Source organism: Dipodomys spectabilis, unplaced genomic scaffold, assembly GCF_019054845.1.
Source record: "Dipodomys spectabilis isolate Male_0828 unplaced genomic scaffold, ASM1905484v1 ptg000140l, whole genome shotgun sequence".
NCBI classification, from domain to species: domain Eukaryota; kingdom Metazoa; phylum Chordata; class Mammalia; order Rodentia; family Heteromyidae; genus Dipodomys; species Dipodomys spectabilis.
In genome coordinates this window covers 35,330,001-35,357,238 of record NW_024870817.1, presented here as the reverse complement: position 1 = coordinate 35,357,238, position 27,238 = coordinate 35,330,001, and the positions used below count along the sequence as shown (strand labels likewise).

Below are 27,238 nucleotides of genomic sequence, written 5' to 3'. Positions count from 1 at the left end.
CAGTTTGTCAACTATATGACTCGATTTGAAACCACTCCTCTCTCTTTCTCTCTCTTCCACCCTCCTCTCCTCTCTCTCTTTTCTCCCTCTCCCTCCCTCCTTTCTCTCTCTCTCTCTGGTTCAAGAACTGTTCTCTAGATTGCCACTGGAGGTGAGTAGGTTGGTCAGCTCCCTGAACCAGTTACATTTGGCTCCAGATGGAAAGTGGAACAACTACTACTAAAAACATAACCTTAGATTCTGGTGTGAAAGGCTCTTTGCTGTAGTTTCTTTGGTCTACCAAAGTTTATATCACACACCAAAATTCCAGCATCATTAAGGTATTGGGAAAATTCAGGCCTGTAAAAACTAGGAGCCTAGATTTCTCATCATTGCCTCTTCTTCACTATGTGACTCATAGTCAACAGCCAAGGCTGAAATTGCCCTGGAACTAGAGTCCTTTATCTCCAAACGCTTGGCCAAGTTGTAGAGCAAAAGCTTAAGCTCTCTGAGATTATCTGCATACCTTTCCAAATATGTTTTCTTTTTTGGGGGGGGGGGGGGAGAAGGGTCCAGTCGTGGGGACTGAACTCTGGGCCTGGGCGCTGTCCCTCAGCTCTTCAGCTCAAGGCTAGCGCTCTACCACTTGAGCCACAGCGCCACTTCCGGCTTTTTTCTTTTTGCTTATGTGGTGCTGAGGAATCGAACCCAGGGCCTCAGGCATGCAAGGCAAGCGCTCTACCACTGAGCCATCTTCCCAGCCCCATCCAAATATGTTTTCTATAATTAACCCTGTTTGAGGCAAAGCTTGAGAAAGAAGAAAACAGAACCATAGAAAGGACACTTCCCTTATTTCATGGAATCAGAGGAGACCTCTAATAGAACTCCTTCCTACAGGGACCAAACTCCCTAGCCTCTGAAAGCCTTTCTATAAATTTCCTCTTTACTTAAATTTTTGAGCTTCATAGAAATTTAGAGAATTCTTTCTCTGGATCATGTCAAGCTTTCCACTACTAAAAACAGCCTGGGATGGGTACTGAACATGGACTCTTTCTTTTCATATAAATTATCAAAAGTCTTAAACCTGCTCCTAATCCTATGATTTTCCATTCCCCCGGCTTCAGAGAGATGCCTTGGCCAGACCAGGAGATGACACATTTCAAAACCTTCTACCTTTCATTAAATACTTACCTCCCACATGGCATAGACATGCCACAAGAAAGCAGAACTGCACCTCAAGTTGGCCATCCAGTCTGTTCTCCTCATTATAGAGATCTGGATTAGAATGCACATTCATCCCTAAAGATGGCTTTCTGTTTGTGAATCCCCTTTCTGTTTCCTGTAAGGTCTAATGCCAATGATTTACCATCATCCTGTCATTTCTTAGTTGTTTTCTTCTTCTTAGTTCCTCATTCCTTTGTAGCCCCTGCCCACATTTGTCAGGCAGGTTTTTGATTTATCAGCTTGCTACCAAATGCAGAGTTTTGAAGCAAATATTCAAGTGCTCCAAAAATGTTAAAATATCAAGAAGTGAATACTCAAGAAATGAAAAGCATGTGCAAGGGCAATAGTAGAACACCACTGCCATCTGTAAGTACAGGACTGTCCTACAGTAGAGTGGCTGCGTCCAAGAGTCCTTAGAAGCACAGAGTTACCACTGAAAGCCGCTCTGAGAAACATTAATAGCCTTCCATAAGCTATAAAAGGTTTTACAACCTTGAGACCTAGTTTTCTGTTTTTTTTTTTTATAATCTAAAGAACAGTAATACAAATCCTGCCAAGTACATCCTTCCTTACCATCTACACAAATAGAGACAGGGAAAAAAAATCACTTACATTAAAAGAATATGAATAAAATATGAATTTTAAAATTCCATCATTGTGCATTGCTAAATAAATTTAATTTACAGAAAGTAACAGCAGTTAAGTATGATAACCAATTATAATTCAGTCACCTATTTATAACTACTAGAGGCTATACAGGTTTACAAAGTTGGATGTCTGGTGATAAAAAAACAAATATTCAACATTAGAAATGGGTTTCTTTCAGTGCATAAAAGGGTTATCAAGTCAAGAGCACTCTAGTGAAATGGAGAATAATTTAAAGATATTTATTTAATATCCTCATCTTATATTGAGTCATCTAAGAAAAAAAAAATCACAAAATCGTAGTCTTGATGATGAAACTTGAAACCAGACACCATGACATGAGTCATTCACCCTAGTGTGATAACTTGAAGCCCTAAGCTAGTTTTAATACCCAGATGTCCCAGCTCCTGAAAATTACCATTAACTCAATAATTATGTAAAAAGAGAGTCAGCTTGCTATAATACAAGTCAATATAAATGAGGAAATGACCATTTATTGTGATGGATGCATTCACTGAATAAAAAAAATACCACCAAATTATTTAGGATAGAGTGAAAAAGAAAAGGTCTATATATACCCCAAGCTCCTTGCAGTAGTGGTGGGTTAACCTATGGAAATTTTTAAAAAGCAAAGGAAAACACTGAGTCCACATGTGGAGAAAATATTAAAAGCATTTCACTGCGGGCAACAAGCGAAGGCAATGCATCTGCAGAGCCAGTTCTAACATTCATTAAGTGTTATGAAATGGAACAGTACAGACCCAGAGGCATGGAATATCAAGCTGTTGACAGGAAAATAGAAACTAACAATAAAAGGATAACTCTTTTGAGATAAAGCACAACTAAAGTTCATCAACACCAACAATGCATTGAAGGCATTGACAGTGCATTGGTACAAGTGGATACAGGCATGCTCCATGGAAACTTAAAGACATGATGTAGCAGCACCCTAGAAGGAGCCAGAGCTCCAAAGAGCTCTGGGGTCCGTATGGGTTGGGCTGGATTATAAAGATGAGAAATGTAACTTGAAAAATCCTAAAATAAATTCTCAATTAAAAACAATTATTTCTTTGCCTTCCCTGCCACCATTTTGGAAGTCTCTTACTAAAGTATTGCTATTAACTGGTGTGGAAAGGTGAATCATTTTTTATCCATCACCAGAGCCTGAATACTTGCGATTGCCTTTTCCCTGCCTTCCTCATTGCTGGATACATGCTTCAGGGCTCAGCATAGCTACTCAGTGACACTTTCTATACTCTTTCAACTACCCTGAAAAAACTATCTCGCTCTCTCCACTGTACTACATAGAGAACTATGCCACAGATTTTGTCATCTATAGTTACACGTGGACACGTGTACTTTCTTGAGTTAGAGCTATCTTCCTTTGTCCAGTTTTTCAATCTAGCAAAATAAGGTTCTATACAACAAAATGAATAAAGGAAAGGGTCCTAATTATTTAGAGAGCTAACTAGTCTTCATAAAGAAACATAAAACAGCTTGAGCAAGTTCGGTGGAGAACAAATATAGACATCACATCAGTGAACCGAAAGCAAAGAGTCAAATCCATATGGACACTGAAAAGTTGTTCTAGCTACTAAAAGTATCCTAGACAAAATTAAAATTCAAGAAATACATGAGCACAAATGGGGAGCTAAGAGGGTAACTAGAAAGAAATAGCAGTAAGAAGAATAGTGTAGACATTGTACAATATTAATTCTTCCAAACCATGAATAAAGGAGGTCTTTCTACACCTCACTGTATCTTTTCTTCTTCTGTCTTACAATTTTCATTGAAGAAGTCTTTCATAGCCTTGGGCCTATTCTTCAGGGTGTGTGTGTGTGTGTGTGTGTGTGTGTGTGTGTGTGTGTGTGTGTGTGTGTGTGTGTGTGTGTGTGTGTGTGTGTGTGTGTGTGTGTGTGTGTGTATACTGCAAATGAGATTGCTTTCCTGATTTCTTTCTCACTGAGTTTATTGTTGGAATATGGGAAAGTTACTGAATTTTATGTTCATTTTGCATCCTGCTACTTTACTGAATTTGTCAGTTCTAATAACCGTTGGGAAGACTCTTTAGGTTCTTCTATGTATTTAATCACATAGTCTTGCCAACAGCTTCTTTCATTCCTATTTGTGTGCCTTTCATTTATTTGTCTTGCCTAATTGCTTTGGCTATAATTACTAGTGTTACACCTAAGAATGGTGAAAGTGAACACCTTTGTTTGTTCCTGATCTTAGAGAAAAATGTTACCAAAGCAAACCAGATTTAATAGAATTTCTTTCAAAATGCCAATGATATTCTTCACAAAATTAAAAGAAAAATTCTAAAATTAATATGGTAGCAAAAAGTACCTCATACAGTCAAAGTAATCCTGAGGGAAAAGAGCAAATTTGGAGGCATCACTAACTCATTTCAATACATACCATAGAGACATAGAAATAAAAAAGTATGGAATTGGAAATAAACCAATAGAACAGAATAGAGGGCCAGAAATAAATCTAGGCAGCTGCCACTGATTGATTTTCAAAAAAAGAGCCCAAAATATACATTGGAAAAAGGAAAGCCTGTTAACAAATGGTGCTCGAAAAACTGAACACCCTTATGCAGGTGACTGAAACTTAGAGCTGGATGTAGTAGCTCACACTGGTAATCCTAGCTACTTAGTAAACTGAGATTATGAGAATCATGGTTTCAGGCCAGACATGGAAAAACACATGAGATCCTCATCTTGACCAATAAAAAAACTGGACATGGCAGTGTACTCTTATCCCAGGAAGTATAAATAGAAGGACCATAGGCAAAAAAAAAAAAAAAAAAAAAGCAAAACCCTATTTTTAAAAATAATGAAAGCAAAAAAGGCTGGAGATGTGGTACAAGTGGTATAACATCTCCTAACAAGTCTGAGGCCCCAACTTCAGTCCCTATATCACTAAAAGAAAAAAATAAATGATCTCAAAATTGGTCAAGGACCTCTAGATAAGACCTAAAAGCTGGGGCTGGGAAGGTGGCTCAGTGGTAGACTGCTTGCCTTGCATGCATGAGGCCCTGGATTCGATTCCTTAGCACCACATAAGCAAAAAGAAAAAAGTCAGAAGTGGCGCTGTGGCTCAAGTGGTAGAGCGCTAGCCTTGAGCTGAAGAGCTAAGGGACAGCGCCCAGGCCCAGAGTTCAGGCCCTATATCTGGACCCCCCCCCAAAAAAAAGACCCTAAAGCCTACAAAGAAAACAAGGGAAACTCTTCAAGATGATGGCATAAGTAATAATTTCTTGAATAGGACCCCCAAAGTACAGGAAACAAAAGCAAGAACTGAAAGTGGAGAAAAGAAAACTAAAAACCTTCTGCACAGCAAAGGAACAACAAATACTAAAGAAACACCCTACAGAATGAGAGAAAATATTTGTGAGCACTGTGACTGACACAAGACTAATAGCCAGATTATAGAAAAAACTCAAAAAAGTTTTAAAAAATCATCTAATTTGTAAGGCAAATTATCTGAATTGATAACACCTCAAAAAAAAAAAAAAAAAAAGAAATACAACTGGCCAATAAGTATAGGAGAAATGCTGATTTAGCCATCAAGAAAATGGCAGTTTTGTAATAAGATTTCATTTTGTGCCCATTCAAATGGTTATTATGAAACAAAATTGACAAATGCTGGCGAGGGAAAATGAAACCTTATACATTGTTGGGAGAATTTGAATTCGTACAACCACTATGGGAATCATCCCAGAGGTTCCTCAAGAAACTGCAAATAGATTCTCCATAGATCTGGCCAGTTATCCTAATCTAAGTATACATCAAAAGGAAATGCAGTCAGCGTATCGGAGATATATGCATGGAAATATTACAGCACTACTGACAATAGCCATGTTATAAAACTAATCTATCTCTGTAAACAAATGTGTGTATTTAAATATATGTAATAAATACACAAATGAGTATCATTCAGTCATAAAGAAGAATGAAATTCTGTCATCTGAAGGAAAATTGATGAAACTAGAAATCATTATGTGAAGCAAAGCCAGCCAGACATAGAAAGACCATGGAAAGACCAGTATAACATGTTTATCTTCTTTATATGTGGAAACTAAGAAGAATGAAAAAAAAAAAAAAAAAACACGAAAAGCAGAAGGATCACTAGGGGCTGGGAATGCAGGAAGCAGAGTGTCAGGAGATGAGATAGTATGGGAGAGAATTAAAAAAAATGGAGGGACATGATTAATGCATAATATATGCCTGCATGGAAATACCACAGTGAATTTCATTTATTTGTATCAATGATGCAAATTAATACAAATGACTTGATACATTGATACAAATTAATCTTATTAACTTGTACATTGGTTTATTTAATAAAAATAAAATGAGTTTATCTAGCAGAAACCATAAATAAAAGAAGCCATAAATAAAATGAAAGGGAGAAATAGTTGGGAAGGGGAAATGGAGCTAGGAAAAGAGGGAGGAAGCAAAGGGGAGGAAGGCCAGGCCTAGGAAAAGCAAACGGGCCTCTTCTTGCAGAAGTCTGCTTGGATCAAGTCCCCACAACTCACCTGTTAATGACAGGACCTAGTGCAGTAGAGAGGTAAGGGCCATAGAGTATCAGAGATAAAAAGACCAGAGTTCAAGGTTTGCCATTTGTAATTGGGACCCTCTCTGAACCTGTCTCATCATCTAAATGTCTTCCAGCCTCTGCATGTAGGATAAGTTTGTCCACATGGAACACTTAACATTTTTGTCTTTCTTAAAGGCCGACACATCTATTCCTTCACTAGTCCCTTGATTTTCACCAACTTTGAGTAGTATGTTCTTCTTGGAAAACCATAGGTGATTCAAACTCCAAATTATAAATCAACTCATTTTACTGAGGAAAAAAGCAAAGCCTAGAGAGGTTATGACTTGGTCAAAGTCATTTATCCAACTTTTTACTGCCAGAGTTACAAGGTAAAATCTCTGTTCTAACCTGTAGAGTTGCTGCAAATGTCCTGGTGAAGAATTATGGCTAAGTGCTAGTTGGACAAAGGGACCAGAAGCCTTGCCTGGCAAGCACATTGTTCACTTGAGTTTCTGTGAAGGCAGGAGCTCTGTCAGCATGACCACTGCTGCTGGCATAGGGTGCCTTCCACTGTCCTTCCACTTCCAGTAAGATCAGTTAGCATCCCAGTAATCAGCAGAATGCTTTCTGGGCTTGTTTGCTTGATTGATTGCATGTTGTGTATTGATATCAGAAATCCAAAGGTATCATTTGTGTAGGATATGCTTTTTCTAGCTGACAATCTCTGCATTTATGAAGATGTCCTTAACTTACAGATGAAAATATGAGCTTTGTCTGAGGACTAAAACAAGATTCCTCAAAGAGAGTTGCCTCCATAGTGCAAAGAAGCAAGGAGCTGACTCGTGTACATTTATCCCATTTCCATATTTTGCTTCTTAAACTGAATTTTGTGAGAGATTTTTTTTCTTTTACTTTAAGATCCAGATATTTATCAGACATTTATCCAAAATTGTCTGCTATTGCATTGGGATAATTGTTCTTTTCTACCATTTGTAGCCCAGTTTTAAAGTCATTAATAAGTAATAAAACCACCAGAAGGGGAGAAAATGTGATGATGAGCTAAAATACTGCTTTCCTCCTCTTCCCCCCCCCCCCCCTTCCCTCTCCCCTCCCCGCCATGGCCTTGGTTACTCTAAATATGAGAAGGATTATGTTTTGTTTGTGCCTGTCTGGAGCTTGAACTCAGGGCCTGGGCACTGTCCCTGAGTTGAGTTTTAGAGGTGGGAGAGTGGGGGGATTGCTCAAGGTTAGTGCTTCACCACTTGAGCCATAGCTCTACTCCTGGCTTGGTAGCTAATTGAAGGAAAGAGTCTCACAGACTTTTCCTGCTTGGGCTGGCTTCAAACTGTGATCCTCAGATCTCAGCCTTCTGAGTAGCTAGGATTACAGCCTTAGGCCACTAGTGCCTAGCAAGATAAACAGCTTTTTAAGTTTAATTTTCCCACAATTAATGGCTTACTAAGTAATACACATTTGGCTATAAACAACATTCTTACGTTTTGTTGGTACAGTACCAGAATTACAAACACAAGACTGACCTCTGCTGGAATTGTGTGTTATATGGATCATGATTTTTTAAAAGTCCAATGTGCTAAACAAGACACTGCCTAGGGCCTAAATACCTCATCAAGTGCAATTCTCTGTGGGGAATGTTTTTAAAAGTTAAATTCTTCATCATCTTTAAGCAGTAATTGTGTATAATTACACTGGCATTTTGGTAAGTACAAAGTTTAGTGAAAGCTAGATGTCAGTTTTATGTTTTAACTGTTACTGCCTCAAATGATTAAGAGTTAGAATACTAAGACAGGAGTTAGGCATGATGGTTCATGCCTGTTATTCCAGTTACTCTGGAGTCAGAGACTGAAGAATTGAGGTTTGAGGGTAGGCTTAGGCAAGTTAACTCAATACTACCTGAAAAATAAATAGGACTAAGAATGTGACTCAAGTAGGAGAGCATTTGCCTACCAAATACATGGCCCTGAATCCAATTCCTAGATTTATTTGGCAAAACAAAAACAAAAAAGAGAGAACACTAAGTCAGTTTAATTCAACAAGATTTGACCATGTGATGTATTTTATTTAGAAAAGTCCAAAGTATCAAAAGCTTATAAAAAAAAAAAAAAAAAACTTAGAATCTCCTAGCCACTGAAAAAAGGAGGGTCACAAGCCCAGAAGCTCCAAACCAACCAAGGCAACAGAGTGAGACCCTCTTCAAACATACACACATACACACACACACACACACACACACACACACACACACACACACACACACCCCAACAAAAAAAATAGAGCTGGTTTCTACAGAACTCATTTGCATATAGCAACATAGATAAAAATCCAGGTTTAATGTTGAAAATTATGCAGAGTAAGCAAGCAAGAAGGTGGGTGTCAGTTGTTTTACTTCCTCTGCTTTTCAAGGTTTAAGATCTCATGTGAAACAGCTTTCAGTCACATGACTCTTAAATTCAAAGCATCTCTCCAATAATTTTTACTTGGATTTTTTCATAGTTTGAGTCTAAAACACACCTGATTAAAAATGCACATATGTAGATATACAAATCAGCAACTAGAGACAAATGAATCACGGGCTTTCAGAAAACAAGAAATTGCACTTTTTCCTGCAAATTATTTTTAGCAGCCAGCTGTCTTGGTTTATTATCACTGAAATGTCTGTGGCCAGAACCTTTCCAAGGTCATGAGTTCCCAGTGGAAACAGTGAGTAAAAGGCCTCTACATTCCCATGTTGCAGTCAACAACAAAAATCAAAATCATGTAGAGTGATGCAATTTTAAATATCAATTATAGCTTATTTATTTCTCATGAAAATAATCCTCAGGCCTCTGGTTTTTTTGTTTTTTTTGGAGGGGGGGGTTCCGGTTGTGGAGCCTGAACTCTGGGCCTGGGCACTGTCCCTCAGCTCTTCAGCTCAAGGCTAGCACTCTACCACTTGAGCCACCTTCCCAGCCCCAGGCCTCTATTTTTATAAAGAAGTTTGTCTTACAAAGCACAGAGCAACATACCACTCAAAAAGACTACCTTCTTTTATTACTAGCTGAGAAAGGCTGGCAAAATCTGTAACATGGCTGGAGGACAAGATAAACTTTTCAACAGATCCTCTAAAAAAGATTTCAGATGTTCTATGTATTCCCAGTTAGACAGGAGAGCCACAAAGGAATATTATAAAGTGAGTAGACCTAACCAGATATATGAATCTTTCTCAGAAATAGGCATAATTGGTAGTATATTATGGAGAACATCGTTTGTTCTAGAGTCCCAATAAAACAAACAATTCACACAGCAATTGCCTAATGTAAAATTAGCAAACAGTTAAAGTGATTTTTATATAAAATCTCAGCTTCACTAAGAAATCATGGAATTGATATAGCAACACAAATATACACTAAACAATGAAAAGTCACTTGTTACTATTTCCACTTCATTTTCCCCAACTAGAAACAAAAGCAAAAAGTTCACCAGTAGGACTCATTATATTGCCAACTTAATGAACATATCCTCTACTTAACCTAGACTTCATCTTTGTTTACCAATTAAGTAGCAAATTCACTTCCAACTTGACTCAAATTATAAAAGTCTGTTTATGTTGTAGATCCCAATCATGAGGAAATATCTTTAAGATCCAATAATCATCATTAATGTTTTTATAATATTTTCCTAGAAGATCCAATGTGCACGTATATACAATATACAACAGTATTATACTATTTTCAAGCAATATTATCTTGAGAAAGGTAATGTAAGAATAATTGCAAATGCCACAAAATTAGAATTTCCTATGTTTCATTTGAGTACTTTAAAATATTATCAAAATAGATATACATAGAATCTCTTCTTAATACTGATTTTAGTAGGCAATGGTACTCTTACTCCAGGAGCATTTGTAGGCTTTTGGTCTTAAAGATAAAAAAAATAAACATGATTGAATGTAGCAACACTCACATAATAAACATTTTAACTGATTCCACTTTTAACCATGGTAAGTTATTTTTGTCACATTCCAAATAAAAGAACATTTTGACCTCCCTTTCTGGATAGAAGTATCTTACAAATCAAGTTCTTTATAGGAAATAGTTTCCATAAAGATGTATAGAAATTTTCTTCAGATGTGAGGATCTGAATCAAGCGCCTGGATAATTCAAGTTCTAAGCTGTGATCAGTATGTCAACTAAATTTGCTGGAGTCCTGGATATGACTTCCCTGAAGGCTAATGCAGTATTACTGCTCAAAGATGTATGAGAAATTAGAATGATGAATGGATGAATATCATCACCTTGCTCATACCCAAAGTATATTCAACCTTGAAAATTTGCTACAGTGTTCTCTTAAAATTGTCTATATGGAAACTTCCTTTGATAAATGATCAGTCTCTGAGAGCAACAAAAATCTCTGTAACATTTATTACTGATCATGCCTTAAAGTGAAAGCAATTATGCATAAAAATAACTTTCAAAACCCACCTGAAAGTGAAACACATAAATGCTTGTATCCGCAGTGCTTCAAAGAAAGTTTTTGTCTTAATCACCAATGCAGGAATTTTTGTGGGAAACTCCAAGAAAAAATCTCCACCTCTATCTGTAGGAAATGACCCAAAGAAACTAAAATCAATATGGCAAATCTGGTTAGGATGATGCAAACACAGCAAATCAAAGAGAAATTTGAGATCTTAATTTTTAGAAAACTATCAGTTGAAAAGTAGCATAAGTAACTAAAATCCATAAAACACTTCTTACTTGTCAGCCTGGACTTTTCTGTCACTTGGTAGTTGCTATGACCACCAACTATAAAACTGACAAGGTGAGCAATTGGCTTACCAAGATAACCAAAACTTACTGATCCTCAGTTTCCCAGGCTGTAAAACAGACAAAAGAAGGAATGCAAAACCTGTAATTGTGGATATATAAATTTGATATACTAGATGTACCTGAAAGAAGTACTGAAATGGAAGAAAAAAATCTGAAAAAATTATCCAGATGGCATCACAGAAAGAAACTGGGAAGCTACAGAAATTGAGAGGTAGAGTATTCTGGGGAAGTCTAATGTGTCTAACTAGAGATCGAAGCAGAGGAAAGATTAACAAAGCCAATACTATGGTGATGGAGAATTTCAATCTTCTGATTCAAGAAACCCAACAAATATTCAACCAATAATTCTTTTAAAAGTATACCAAGATTGGAAACTGAAGAAACCAAAGACAGAGAAAAGCAGCCTGCTCAAACAAGATACATTATTCACAAAGGAGTTACAACTAGAGTAGCAGATGACTTTTCCAAAGCAACAATGGAAACTACCTAACAAAGGAGCAATAGCTATAATGTGGTGGCATCAAATAACTACCAACCCAGAATTCTATGTGCTGTTGAGTTTATGATATTGTAACAAAGTGCAATAGAATGAGTGATTTATAAACAACAAAAACTTATTTTTACTGTCCTAAGGGATAGAAGACTGAGATCAAGTTTTCAGAATGGTCTAATTCTGCAGATGACTCTCCTGCACTTCAGACAACCAACTTCTCATTGACCTTCATGTGGAAATAAAGAAAAAAACTCTCTGGGGTCTCCTTTGTGGTATAGAAATTATATATAGCTTTTATAGTCATGTTTTTGGAAAATTAATTATACAACTTGTGGGCAAAGACAGGAGGGAAAAACAGAGAGAGCTAAAGAAGGGGGTAATATTGTCCAAAAAGAAATGTAACTATTACCAGACTTATAAAATGGTAACCCCTCTGTACATCACCTTTATCAATACAATAAAAAAAATACTTAATTTAGAAAAGCAAAATAGGGGCTGGGAAGGTGGCTCAGTGGTAGAGCACTTGCCTTGCATGCCTGAGGCCTTGGGTTCAATTCCTCAGCACCACATAAGCAAAAAGAAAAAAGCCAGAAGTGGCGCTGTGGCTTAAGTGGTAGAGCGCTAGCCTTGAGCTGAAGAGCTGAGGGACAGCGCCCAGGCCCAGAATTCAGGCCCCACAACCGGACCCCTCAAAAAAAAGAAAGAAAGAAAAGCAAAATAAAGTTTTCAGACAAACCCCAGCCAAATGAATACTTAAGACTGTATTTCATGCTTAAAATCCTAGCTACAAGAGGGTGAGGTCCAGAGGACCACAGTTTGAAGCCAGTATGGGCAGAAAAGTCCATAAATACTTTATCTCCAAAATGACAGCAAAAATTCAGATTGGAAATGAGACTCAAGTGATAAAACATCAGTAGAGCAAGCAAGCCAACGAGAATAAAGTTAAACCCAGTACCAACAACAAAAATAATGTATTTTAAGAAAGGGAAAAGTGGTGAATTTAGTGGATAAATCTAATCACCAGATTATATTAAAAATAACAAATTATACAATTTTTAAAGTAATACAATAAGACTGGTATGGAAATACAAACTTGTAATCCCAGCAGTTGTTGCGGCCTGAGAGCTATTCTTAAGCGTTTTTGTTCAAGGCTACCACTCCCCTCTTTGAACCACAGCTCTACTTCCAGTTTTTTGGTGGCTAATTAGAAATAAGAGTCACATGGACTTTCCCATCCTGGCTGGCTTTGACCCACAATCCTCAGATCTCAGCCTCCTAAATAGCTAGGATTACAGGTTTGAGCCACCAGCTCCCAGTGATACTAACATATTTTTAAAGCATCAGATACTCAGGAACAAATATAACAAAAGATTTGTGAACTTTAAAGGAAAATTTAAATAGTCACATAGTTTAAATAAGTGAAGGAGTAAATCATGCTTAATGATTCACTATCATAAAGGTAGCAATTCTCTCCAAATGAAAATGTCAATAAGGTACATGAACATGTATAGGTGACAAGCTATTAAAATACATACAAAAGTGAAAAAGTTCAGACAACATAGAAAGAGTTGTCAGCCATATTACTAAAAGCAAAGTAGACTGTAGTCAGACACCATTACATACCTACATATTAGCAACCAATCAAACTCTGACAACAGCAAACTGAGCTCCTGTGCACTAATAAAGGAAGCATTCATTGGCACAACTATTTTGGTGGTCCTGGGGTTTGAACTCAGGACTTTGCAACTACTAGGAAGGTAGTCTATTGTTGAGCCACCCTCCAGCCTCCCTATCGCCCTCCCCTATAATCTCTTTGGAAAATTATTATCACCTGTCATCAGTCTTACAATTAGGTAGTAGTTAGGTTTATTTGTTTTCAATCTCTTCTTAAGTATGTTATACATTTTTTAAAGGGTACATAAAAAGAAAGTCAAAGAAAGGGAGAAAAGAAGGAAGGAAGGGAGGGAGGGAAAAGCAATCATATATATTTCCAAAGAAGAACAACAGGAGAGCAGATTCCGAAAAAATAAACCCTCCTTAAAAGGCAAATAAGGCATAGTAAAATTATTCCTTACTCTTAATAGAATGTCAAAATCTAAGAATAAAAAATAAAACAGTAAAATGCATCACTACATTTCATATTTGGAATGTAAGGTGGAACCCAAACTGATTTTTTAAGTAAGCAACATCTCTGTGAACTATAGAAGTTCTGCTACAAAAGTACAAGGGCAGATCTAAAGTGCAGGGAAAAAAATCAGTCCAGAGAGTTCTCCAAGCCAATCAGTGAATATGGTTCCCAGCTTTTTGGGGGTATTTCTGCTTGGAGAAAGCCTTCCAGATATATGCTCCATAATCCAATAGTTCCACTATTTTGAAGAAGATAAACAAAATAAAACAAACTAAAAGATATTCCGCCTAAGGCCAAAAACATAAATCTCCCTTCATATTTTCTTACAGAAATAAATGACTGATGTAAGACTATTGGCAAAAACATTTAAGGATATACTCTTAACTGATCTAAACAGAAAAGAATAAAGCATGGCACTTAAAAAAACAGTATTTATTTACATTTCATTTACTTTCACATAGATGAAGAAGTTGATGGAAATATATATATACATATACATATATATATATATATATTAGTTTCATTTTACTTATTTAACTCATTTATGTTTTTCACAAAACCAACAGACTTAAGTTAGAATTACAGGTCTAAACGGAACCAAAGAATTTATCATTTAACTTTCCATCCTCAGCAAAGACTGAAATTATTCCATTGCAGGCAGAAGCAAATCTTCCACACTGATAGGTAAATGCCAGTTCATACATATGTTATTAAAGAACCAGCTTCAGTGGAATCTGTCTTAACATCCAACAAATCCACACTGAAAGACACAATCATCACAATATGGGACAGTAAGAGCTTTTGCACAACAGCATGACAGTAGCAGCACCCAGTGTCTGCTCATTCAAGTATATACATTATTCTTAACACCTAGTTATAACAGACTTTGGTAACTACGATATCCACAGATTTTACACACACATGAAAAACAAAACATAAAAAAATATTCCCCCCCCCCCCATTTTGTAGCAATTCCAAACCTGTCAATAACCACCACTATATATTTTGGCTGGTAATTTTATACAACCTTAAAAATAGCATTGAGTTTTATTTAAAACAACAACAAAATACTGACAATGGCTCAACATTTGAAAAGTCAGATAATCTATATGTATTATGTCTAGTTCAGTAGTTTCTATTTTGTGACTTTCTTTCTTTCACGACCATTTGCTCCATCAGCAACCACTACGAAGGTCTCCAGCTCTGCTGTTGTGGAAGTATCACATCCGGAAACTTCGAGTCCTCTGAAATGGCTGAAATGGCTTTTTCAGGGCCCACATGAACAGCTGTGGCCTTGGTTTGGGTTTTTCAGGAAACAGAAGTGCTTCACTCTCTGGTGTAGGAAATCGTTCTTGGTAGACTTCAGGATAGGATTTCTGAAACTAAACAAGAAATCCAATGAGAGTCAAAAAGACAGATAAGAGCCAAGAAAAGTAGGCAGATTTCCTCTGTAAAAGTTTCTGATCCTATAGTTCTGTGGTTTGGGTAGATCATGTGATTCCAGTGTCTATAGATCCAACTCCTCTTTCCTCTGATCTGATCTTCAAATATAGTTCCCTTTTTAGTAGTAATTCTCAAGTTGTTCCCCCCCCCCAACTGTCACTATATATAAAATTTGTTCCTCACAGCTGAAGAAAATCTTGGAAACAGTATTTCCCAATATCCCTGCTTCTCTAACTCAACCTCCAGCTTCTACCTAAATGGAAAAGAGAAGACTATGGTATAGATGACTTTCTGAAAAACTTCAAGAGAGGCAACACAGTCTATATCCTCATCACTACCTCCTCCAAAAACCACTAGGAGAAAAATAGGAACAGCAACACAAACTACTGTGGGACCAAGAGCTCAGCTGTGTTGTAAGGTTCAGTCTTCAAAACAAGTATTGTTCATCGGAGCACAGATCAATCTAAGTTGATATTAGGGGAATGAACCCAAGATAAGTATTCAAGTGGTTTTGTTTTTTTTTCCTTTCATGCAATTGTTTCTAACATATTTATAAGATGGTTTCGTTGTTGCTTTGTATGTCCCTCCCCCACGGTATAACCCATGCTTTCACTGTATTTGATGTCGGTATAATTTGTGGAGGGGAAGGGAAAAAACAAATCGTTTAACTAGGGATACAGGTGGACCCATTGCAACAATGAGATGTACAAGTCGTTATGTTGAAAAACGAAATTTACAACTTTGGTGGAGGGTGGAGGAAGGCTCAGGTGGGGGTGGGAGGAGATGGGAAGGGATGGAAAGGGGAAACAAAGAGGAGGCAACAATGCTTGATAAGAAATGTACTCATTATCTTGCCCATGTAATTGTAACTCCTCTGCACAGTATTCTCACAATAAAAAAAAAAAAGAATGCCAAAGCACACCTTTCCTGACAAGTTCTCTTCAAGCCTTTAAGCTGTGCTATCTAACATAAAAGGAACTGAAAATCTAGTGATGTCTGAGGTGAAAAACAGATTTGACACTGACTATCTAAAACCAATGGCTTCTAAACTCCAGGCATTTTGCATGTTGTGAAATCAATGTGATTTAACTTCCAAAAAAAAAAAAGAAAAATCAAAAGTGATTTGCCCCTGTTGTTAGCTTCTTTGAAGTAATTGTTGATTCACATCATGCCACAAGTCAAAACAGAAACACTAAAGAATCACTCAATAAATGAAGAGTTCATTAATGTAAAAAGATGTACGCTGAAGAATAGAGATCTAGAAAATTGACCCCAACTGTGTAAATCAATAAAACTTCTTGAACAAATGAGCCAAACAATGAACTTTCAAACCAGTTATGTCTCAGAAGATGAAATTTGCATGAAGCCTAGTAAAATAAAGAATAAAAGGCAGGAACCATATAAGCATACTGGGGAGGAGGAAACATGGCTTGCAAGGCCTTCTCACCTGCTTCAGCTTCTTCTTCTTCTCTTTTCTGGAGAGCTTGGCATCAGCTATGATTTCCTCCAGCAAGGCAGCCAGCGGCTCCTGAGAGCCATATGCTCTCTGATATTCAAATTCCTCAGGACTGATTTGACGGCAAAATGAAGGAGCAGATAACGTGATATCCATATCGGCTCCTGGGTATTTTATCTAAGGGAAAGAGTCAAACATTAGTTTAGATCCCTATATCATGACTTCTAGAAAGAATTGGATGCCATTCCTCAATTTGAGGAAAACTATATTGAAAATTACAAGTGTTAACGATAATTTCAAACTAATAACAATTAAAAGTCACAATTTAAAGATGAGATTTTTATCTTTTTTTTTTTTAAAAAAAAATTACATAACGGCTTTAATGAGACCAAAATCTTAAAGATAAATATATTGACTATAATTATAAAGAATGCTCTTTTGTTGAGGTAGGTATTAATGAGAAGTGGAGGGCTAACAAAGTGAGTGAACAAGAATGAATATGATTGAACTAGTTTATTTGCATGCATAATAAATACAACAACTGAGCATGAGTAGCTCACACCTAGAATTCTAGCTACTCAGGAGGCTGAGATCTGAGGATTACAGTTCAAAGCCAGCCCAAGTAGGAAAGTCTGTGAGACTCTTATCTCTATTAATCACCAAATGGTTCAAGTGGTAGAGAGCTAAGCTTGAGCAAAAAGCTCAGGAAAAGTATCCAGGCCCCAAGTTCAAGCACTGGGACAATGCAACCTACTGAAAATGGTTTTTAGGAGTGGGGGTGAGATCAAGAGAGTAATGGAAGGAAGGGAAGGATCAGGCTTCCACATACACATGTGGAAAAGTCACAATGAAATCCTCCTTGTACAATTAATGTATGCTTGCAGAGAAAAATACAAACAAATGCAATATTGAACATACACAGATTATTTGTGCAGGCTCCTTCCTCTCATGAAGAGCCTTGATTCTCCCTTCCCTTGTGATGGGCAGAGCTCACAGGAGATAAGTAGAGAAAGAACAGAACCTACCCACATGTGCTAATAATGAGAATCAAGCAAAAATAATAAGTGTGTAGACACTGCACAACAAAGGGGCTGAGGAATAAAAGGAGAATGAAAACCAAGGCCTTTGGATAAATAGACATCCATTTAAAATGTCTTTTATTTTCAGATTCTAGAGTCAAAAAATACAGTACCCTACTGTTCTCTAGTGGATAAAATTCCTACGTTTACAATCACTACTTTGGATTAAGATTCATCCCCCAACTCCCACCCCGCCAAAGGCCACAGCTAAAAATAAGCCTGGTATTAAGGAGGGTGAATATATTAAGCATGATCCATGCCTCAATATCAGCTTATCAAATCACTTGGAGATAACCTCAGAGCAGCAGACTGGAATCACAGGGAAAGGGGGCTCTGCAGGGTATTTCTTTTCATAATCTAAACGACAGGGGAAAGAAATGGCTAGGATAAAGGATAAGGCCTAGGTAGAGAGCACTAGCCAATCTCAGGAATGAGAAAAACCTGACCCACTCAGGGCTGCAGACAAGGCTTACAGAAGGCTGGTATCAAAACACTGCCTCCCTCGTTGGCTCAGCTCTGAACTGCCCCAATATGACAACACTAGCATCTTCAGAGAAGCAATGCTCACAAGTGCTGTGATGTCAGAGTTAGTGGTTTATTCAAGGTAACAGAGATCTGTGTGCTCTGAGCACTAAGAGGAAAAACTGCTGAGCAATTCTAAGTATTTCCAAAAAACAAAAAGTAATTGGACAGTTGAGTAGTTACTGATTTTATCCAGCGCACACCAAAGTGCCTCTTCACAAGATGATGTTTATAGGCAGTTAAATTAGTCACCAAAGCTCAGCTTTCTGTCTTCAAGAGAGAGCAAAAGGCTCACAGGACTGCTGCTGGAGTATGCGCCTGGACTGTGTATATGAGTGCACAAACCAAGCAAGTCTGCATAGCAACATAGTTACTACAACATTTCCATGCAGAAATGCTTGTGTAGCATTTTTCATTTCTATTTTAAAGTTTGGCTCATAAAAATACTAGGGAAAAAGCATGGCACTGATGGCTCACACTTGTATTCCTAGCTGCTCAGGAGGCTGAGATCAGAGGGTCTAATGTTGAAAGCCAGCCTGGGTAAGAAAGTCCATGACAATCTTATCTCCAATTAACTATCAGAAAGCCTTAAGTAGAGCTGTGGCTCAAGTTGTAGAGTGCCAGCCTTGAATAGAAAATGCTAAGGAACCTCACCCAGGCCCTAAGTTCAAGCTCCAGTATCAGCACCCAAAATACATATATGAAAAGATATATGTTTATATATATGGAAAAAATTAAAACAGTAAGATTGTATTTTTCACAGATGAAGATGAAGATAACAAGGGTATGTATGCTGACAATATTAAAGCAGGCCACGGTGAAAAAAATAAACATTCTTTTATGCCACTGAAACAAATGTAAATTGAAACATCCAACCTAAGAGGAAATTTGGCAATATACCATCAAAATTTAAAACATACGTCTGGCTCTTGATGAAGTTACACTGAGCCCAGAGATTTACTCTTGGAAAATAATTGTGGGTCAGCCAAAAGAAAATCTAACTACAAAATATATTTACTAATATATTGCTTGCCAAACAGGGAGAAATATAGAGACAATCTAAATATCAATCAGTTAGTATCAATTAAGTAAACTATGAAAGATCTCTACTATGGAATATTATGTTGCCAATGATGACATTAACGGTAATAATGACAATAATGATGATAATGATGATGATAACGATAATAACAGTGGCAGTAATTAACCATTGTTGTAGAGTGGTGCTGGAGGCTTAAACCTAGCATTCTAGCTAGTTGGGAGACTGAGAATGAGAGGATTATAATTTGAGGCCAGTCCAGGCAGAAAAGTTCTCAAAACTCCTTCTCAATCCATACCTGGGTATAGGGATGCACACTTGCTATCGAAAGCTACACAGAAGTCTGAGAATGAAAGGACAAAAAAAGTTCAAGAAACTCCATCTCCATAGAAGCTAGACACAGAGATATATATCTGTGATCCCAACAAGGGAAGCCTAAAAGTAGGTAGATCAGAGGTCAAGTGTGTGCTCAGGCAAGAAGTGAGACTTCATCCATCATAGCAGTAAAAGATAGGCTGGAGGTATGGAAGACACATAAAAGTACTTAGAATTACTATAATAAGGACTATGCACACTTTGGTATAATCCTAATTTTTGGTGTATATAATCTATAGTCCCTAAAGTTCCCCAGTGAATAAGGTTTATAATTTCATTGTTGTGATTGACATAAGAAAACTAAGTATAATTCTATATATTTTTAAATGATCACAGCAAACAAAAGTAGTGCTTACAATGAATCAAGACCATTGTATATAAGCACAATGAACATATTAACCCACTTAATTCTTACGACCAAATATCCCAAGAAGCTAGCAAAGTTGCATGACTTTCCATTGCCAGTTTAGCAGAACTGATACCACCCCATCTTTCACCTGGACTCTTCGTAGATGAGCCATACGCTCCTCTATGGATGTCTGCAAAGCCAAAGGGACTTTCAGAATCTCCTGGTAATTGTCCATCAGAAATGTCACCAACCTAGCAGCTAATAACTCATCCAAGTCTACTTCATCCTTAGAACACAAGATGCACCGGGAAAATGTCTGAACCATCTGAAAAAAAAAGGGATGGAAGGGGTAAACAAACACAGATGAGTTGCTTTTTTTCCCTACCAGTAAACTGAGTTCAATCTGATGTACTAAAAGCAAATATGAAGCTAGATGCCAGTAGCTCACGCTGGTAATCGTAGCTACTCAGAAGCCTGAGACCTGAGGATTGTGATTTGAAGCTAATGTGGGTGGGCAGGAAAAGCATAAGACTCTATCTTCCATTAACCAGCAAAAACTAGAAGTAGGGGTATGCAAACAAGCTAAAGGATGGTGCTGCCCAGGCTCTGAGTTTGAACCCCATTACTGGCACACACATGAAGGGAAAAAAAGTAACTGTGAATAGCCAATGCACAGGTATATGTACTACCAGGTAACTAGCTGCATATGGTGATGTCCAATAGGCTAGTTGTTTCATCAACTAGTAAGAACAAAATGTGTACCTTTAAGAGAATTGGTCGGGAGATGTTTGAGCAATTTTAAACTCCCTCTTTTATATTAGATTTTTATATATACATAGATTTACACACACACACACACACACACACACAAAAACACACACACTGTAAGATTTCTTATACCAGGACTTGAATCATGTAACACTTTTACTTCAAAGTACTTTACATACTTTATGGAAATATAAAATATGTAAATTCAGAATCATTTTCCTAAAATTCATATTAACTCTCCCATTCTCATATTATCTTCTGACTTCTTTCTCCTTTTCCTCTAATTTTACTGCTGACAATTTTACATCAAAAAATCCATGAGCATAAAGACATGTAATGCTATTTAGTAAGATTTCATTTCATCAGAAAATGCACTTCACCTTCTCTCCTAGTAAAGCATACAAAAAGACAGGCAGGCAGAGAGGTTTTGCTGGAAATAATGTGCTCCCAGGAGCTGTGAATGCCTTGGACATATATTTTTACAGGAAGTAGGTACGATATTTCCTTCAACTTTTCTAAAGAGTCCATTAGTCTCTCTCCACAGTCCTCTAACCAAATTAAAAGGATGAAAATCAGTGCACTTAGCCCCGATGCCCTGATCTGACCCAATGCTTCTCTAAAGCTAGGGATCCTTAAGGAGGCCCAATGGCTTACAAGGACATGAAGACACATTATATGCACTCAAGCAGCAATTGTGCTCCAAGACATTTTGGGGGCAAATGAAGAGATTTTTGTTAGTAAATGCATTCTAAACATAGACTACTTAAAAACACTGGCTGAGAGAAGCAGCGTATACAGGTGGTAGGCAAGAAGGAGAGGGTGAGCAAAGAAATGATGTTGATCAAAGGCTACGAAGTTCCAGACAGAGAGGAGGAGTATGTTTCAGTGAGTTAATACACAGCACGCCAGTCATAATCATAGCTAATAATACAGTCTCTTTCAAAATGGTTGAGTGGATTTTAAATGTCTCACAAAAAATAGATGAGATGGTATACATGTGCTTTAATTAATATTTCTACTATACATATCATATCTGCATTCCATAAATGATTTATTGATGATTTTTTTAATAAAAAGAAAGCTGGATACAGGGGTTTGAACCTAAAATCCCAGCTACTGGAAAGGTGGAGGATCTAATACCAGCCAAGACAAAAAGTTAGCAAGACCTCATCTCAATTGATGTTAGGTGGCACATATCTGTGACCCTGGCTACATGGAAGGCAGTAGGTAGGAAAATTGCAGTTTGAGGAAAAGCCAGCCCAAGGCAAAAATGGGAAATCCTACCAACTGAATGAAAATAAGGCTCTAGTCATGGCTCCAGTAGTAGAGCATGAGACCTTGAGTTCATGAGACCTTGAATTCAAACCCCAGCATTGCCCAAATTAATTAGTAAATTAATTATTTTTTAAAAAATCAATGTAACAAAAGGGATATGCTGACATTACAAATAGGATTCAATATTAGAAGGTATTTTTAAAAACAAAACTAAGAAAAAATATCATTGCTTCTTAGACATGTATGTGTTATTTGTTTATTTGGTGTTTGAGATAGGATCTCATAAACTCAGGCTGGCATGAAACTTGCTGTATAATCTAAGCTGGCCTTGAACTCTCCATCCTCCTGCTTCACAGTATACTGAGACTGCCAAGTGAATATCAGAATGCTCAGCACACTCTGCCTTTTTAAACCATTGTACATGCTACATCACTGTAATATGGTACTCTGTATATGATATATCATTGTCACAGAGGCTTTGCAATACTCTGTGCTCTGGAGTTGGAGAACATATTGATTTCTTAATAGACAACATTATACTTCCTGTCCACTCTTCATTCACTCTGTCCTGGCAGTAGGGATCAGCTGTAAAGGTGACACAGAACACAGCAGATCATCCCTACACTGAGTTGGATCCCTCCTCACCCTTTACATTACATTCTTTAAGATGATTAGATCAAAAACCCAATGCCAGGGCTGGGAAGGTGGCTCAGTGGTAGAGTGCTTGCCTTGCATGCATGAAGTCCTGGGTTCGATTCCTCAGTACCACATAAGCAGAAAAAGCCGGAAGTGGCGCTGTGGCTCAAGTAGTAGAGCACTAGCCTTGAGCTGAAGAGCTGAGGGACAGTGCCAAGGCCCAGAGTTCAGGTCCCACGACCGACCCAAAAAAAAACCAAACCCAATGCCAGTCTGTAGACAGCTGGCTGTGAAATCTTCAAGCAAACCCATCTTGACCTTCCTATGATTACCAAGAAATTCTGACTTAGCTGAACTTCACTCCAGAACCTCGTCACAATAAGGTGTCAACATTCCTCCTACCAGCGTCCGGGTGCCGAAGCCATCACACAGTGGTGGCATCTCTTTGTTTAGGCAGATCCTCGCCATCATCCTCACGAGCAGCTGTAACTTTCTCCTGTTCTCCGGGGGCAGGAGGAGGCAACAAATCTGAAAGGCTTCAACCGCCATCTTCTCTTTCTGTAACAAACCTGATTCCAAAAACTGAATTTTTATCTCCAAAACACATGTTATCTTTACTTGATATGTTCACATTTTTACAAAATACGTATTCGAATTAGGTAAAATGTTTTCACATCTGGAACTACACCTGGCCAATTGAATGTACATCCATTATCACTCACAAAATCAGTTGAGAAAATAGAAATCATAAACCTGAGATAATAAAGAACTCATATAGCCATTTTCCCCTCCTGTTTGTTAACAACACAGACAGCACTCTTCCCCACTAAACTTCCAGCAGGGACCACCCTAACCCAACACTCACACTGTTAATAGGTCCAAGAAAGCATGACTAAGAATATACTAATAGCTGGGCACTGATGTCTCGCACCTGCAATTCTAGCTACTCAGGAGGCTGAGATCTAAGGATCAAGGTTCAAAGCCAGTCAGGGCAGGAAGAGCCATGAAACTCTTATTTCTAATAAACCACCAGAAAAAGGAAGTGGAGCTGTGGCTCAAGTGGTAGAGCACCAGCCTTGAGCTGAAGAGCTGAGGGACAGCACTCAGGCCCAGAGTTCAGGCCCCCTGACCGACAAAACAAACAAAAAATGCTACTATATTACAGCAACAGAAGGGATAGTATTTCATTATGGTCTTAATTTGCATTTCCCAAATGATAAACATGTGCTTACTGGAAAATTATTTGTCCAGATTTTTGCTAAATTTTTAAAATCATCTTGCTTTCTTATTATCAGAGTTTGCTTTTTTTTCAAGTATGCAATCAGAACACATTCTCTCATTTGTGTTTTTCTTCATTTACTTAATTGTAATTTAAAAATAATTCTTATTGCCTAGGACTTATTTTTCTTGAGTTTTACTTCTTTTGTTCTAATAACTATAAATTTAAACTTAGGGAAGTTTGGCTTTATCTTGGAAAATAAGACAAAACAAAATTTAACTGACTGGATCTCATTATAAAAAAAAGAAGAGAACAGAGTTAGATGGCTAGAGTACAATTTCTACCACGAATGACACAGGTCTAATTCTGGTGACACTATCAGAAAACAACAGTATTGTAATTTCTTTGTTGCACTGTAGAAAAGAAGTCCTTGCAAATTTCTAAACAATTTTCCTAAATCTGTTAGAAAATTCTAGTCTCTTGCAGGCTGGGAGAGAAAAAAAAGGTAATAAAAATGCCTCCATAGAGTTTGAATAAATACTAAATTTGAGACTTCCTGGAATGGGATATGTAAAAATAGGGTGTTAAAGTTCTCAAATTCACAGTCACTACAGTGACAATGCACTGCAGTGGCCACATACTCAGAGGGGCTTTCCCACATTCCTCAGTGGGTGCTGGCAGTAGGAGGACTCAGTCATTTTCTAATAGAGATGCCTAGTCCCAAAGCCAAAAGATGAGAAAGGAAGAGAGAATGAGCACCTTGAGACTTCTCCCAGAAGCACACACACTTCCCTCGTGGCTCTATTTTTCCTCATCTATATAGACAGGGAGAGACACACAGGGAGGGACACCTTATTGGGGCAATGTTTTCAGTGCACTGTACCAGTTTTCTTCAAAACCTTAGTTTCTTTCTCTCATTCCGTAGCTTCTGACTGAGCCACAATCACTGTTGTTACATCTTAACATCAAATATGACCTGCCCATCTTTTTGTGGCAAAGAGTTGTCATGAGAACAACCTCTCAGTCTGTTCTGTTGTGATTCATGTTGAGTGTCTAGAAGACTATTTTCCTTGTCTTTGTGGAGGGAGGCTGAGGAAGATATTCATTCTAGTCCTACTTGCTTTTCACTGTAAGTACCTTTTGCTATTGCTGCTATTCAAGGTTAGATCCTCCCAGGAATGCTGGGGCCAGTGGGTAAGAGACAGCAGCTGGCTGTCATTTAGTTGGCTCAACTAAATGAGCCAATACTACTGGGTGGCAAGCAGAGCTGCAGATGCAGCAGAACCATGTCTACTTCTCAGGTAGCAACATAAGACAAGTCCTCCTCTATCTTAAAGGTGTATTTCAAATAGCAGAGATTTCTCATTTCAATAGCCAATTTTTTATTTTATGGTTTATACTTTCTAAAATACCTTTGCCTAACCAAGCATTTTCTCCTTTATTTCCTTCTAACAGGTGTTCATTTCATTTGTGTTTTAGTCTGTGATTATTATCACTCCACTATAAAGTTTCATGAAATAAATAGAAAGTTTTTTATTCCATATGGATATTGACTTGTTCTATCATTACTTATCAAAAAGACTGTCTTTCTTAGTTTCTTTGTTGAAAATCACTTGAATAAAGCTAGATAGACTTCTGGACTCTTCTATAGACCTAATTATATATCCATATGTCTAGTATCATATAATTTACAGCAAAACTTATAGTATTATTATTAAAACATTATAACACACCTGATAGTAGATGTTAAAGTTCTGAACACAAAGAATATAAGTTCTCTGAATTATTTCAAAATTATTTTGCTATGAATAATAAGGCATAGCTGGGTGGTGGCTCACGCCTGTAATCCTAGCTACTCAGGAGGCTGAGATTTGAAGATCACGCTTCAAAGCCAGCCTGGGCTGAAAAGTTCCTGTAGACTCATCCTGTAGACTACCAGAAAACTCAAAGTGGCTCAAAGTAGTTCAAAGTTGTAGAGTACTAGCCTTGGGCAAAAGAGCTCAGGGACAATGCCCAGGCCCTGAGTTTTAGACTCACAACTGATTTTAAAACACTAAATTAAATAAATAAAGTGTTATTAGATCTAACACATGGTGACATTTCACCATGATAACTGCATAAGCAGTCATGAATTAGGTACTCTGGATGACAGCCCCTCAACCTTTTTCTCATTCACCAACGAGACATTGGATTTCTGTTTTCAAATTCCATTAGGTACACAGCTTCTCATTTTTGCAAAATAGACTCACATATACAAGGCCAAAAGCAAGCTATTCATTAGAAACTTTTAAAAATACGAAGTATGAAGAATTTTAGGAGGACCTAGAAGTTTGCGGAAAACCTAATGAAACATTTCTGTTTGGACAGAAAAAAAAAGACTTGAAAAGGGTCAATTATAGTTTTTGAACAATCAAAAGAATAAAATAAGCAAGGCAAAAAAAGAAAATTTTCATTTTTACAGGGAAGAAGTGTAAAAAAGGAAAAAGGTTTATACTAAGCTAAAGAGATTCTGACTATACATCAATTGGCCAGAACTTCTTGCTTAAAGAAAGACACTGCATAAACAACAGTTTCTCTGGAGATTTTTAGGAAACGGCAAATAGGTTCACCTGTCCAAAGGTTAATGCCAATTCTGCATGAAAGATCTCAAATATGTTTTTATAACTTTTCTTGCTTTTATGTCTAGAACACTCCTTACCCACTTAAGTATCACAAAAAGATAAGCTGCATTTTATTGGCATTTTATTAATTTAATTCTTTATCTTGAAGGAAAATGTCTAGGAATTCTCTTGGCTATAACTATACAAGCAATTTATACGTGATCACTAAGATAACTGATACCATGATAGGAAGATAATATTCCATTCCAATCTCTCCAAAGTAGAGCTTAACTGTTGTTATTTATTTTTGTTTAAACTGTTTATTTATTCATTTGCTTCTTCAGGGAACAGAAATTCAGCTATGCTAAGCAGAGCATTGTTTTTTAATTAACAAATGCTATGAGCTTTGATTAAGAAGTCCTAAGATAGTAAATAAACAAATATTAATCATTGTTTTTTAATTAACAAATGCTATGAGCTTTGATTAAGAAGTCCTAAGATAGTAAATAAACAAATATTAATCATGTAGATATATTTTCATTATATTCCAACTTACCTAATACACTGACAAAGGCATCAAAAAGGTGAAAAGTAAGCAATGGTTCTTTCAAGTGACCATAATAATCTGCTATTGTTT

The 27,238-nt window shown here is 37.2% G+C and overlaps 1 protein-coding gene across 1 annotated transcript in view; it reads right to left on the bottom strand.

Moving 5' to 3' along the window:
- Positions 1 to 15,002: 15,002 nt before the first annotated feature.
- Depdc1b (DEP domain containing 1B) overlaps positions 15,003 to 27,238 on the bottom strand; it is a 54,336-nt gene continuing 42,100 nt past the window's right edge. The window contains exons 7-11 of the mRNA XM_042690878.1: positions 27,158 to 27,238; positions 23,185 to 23,351; positions 20,252 to 20,428; positions 16,731 to 16,916; positions 15,003 to 15,222 (exon numbers count right to left, since the gene is read on the bottom strand). The exon at positions 27,158 to 27,238 is cut by the window's right edge and continues 60 nt beyond it. Coding sequence (XP_042546812.1) covers positions 15,061 to 15,222; positions 16,731 to 16,916; positions 20,252 to 20,428; positions 23,185 to 23,351; positions 27,158 to 27,238 — 773 coding nt within the window. The 3' untranslated portion in view covers positions 15,003 to 15,060. The remainder of the gene's footprint in view (positions 15,223 to 16,730; positions 16,917 to 20,251; positions 20,429 to 23,184; positions 23,352 to 27,157) is intronic.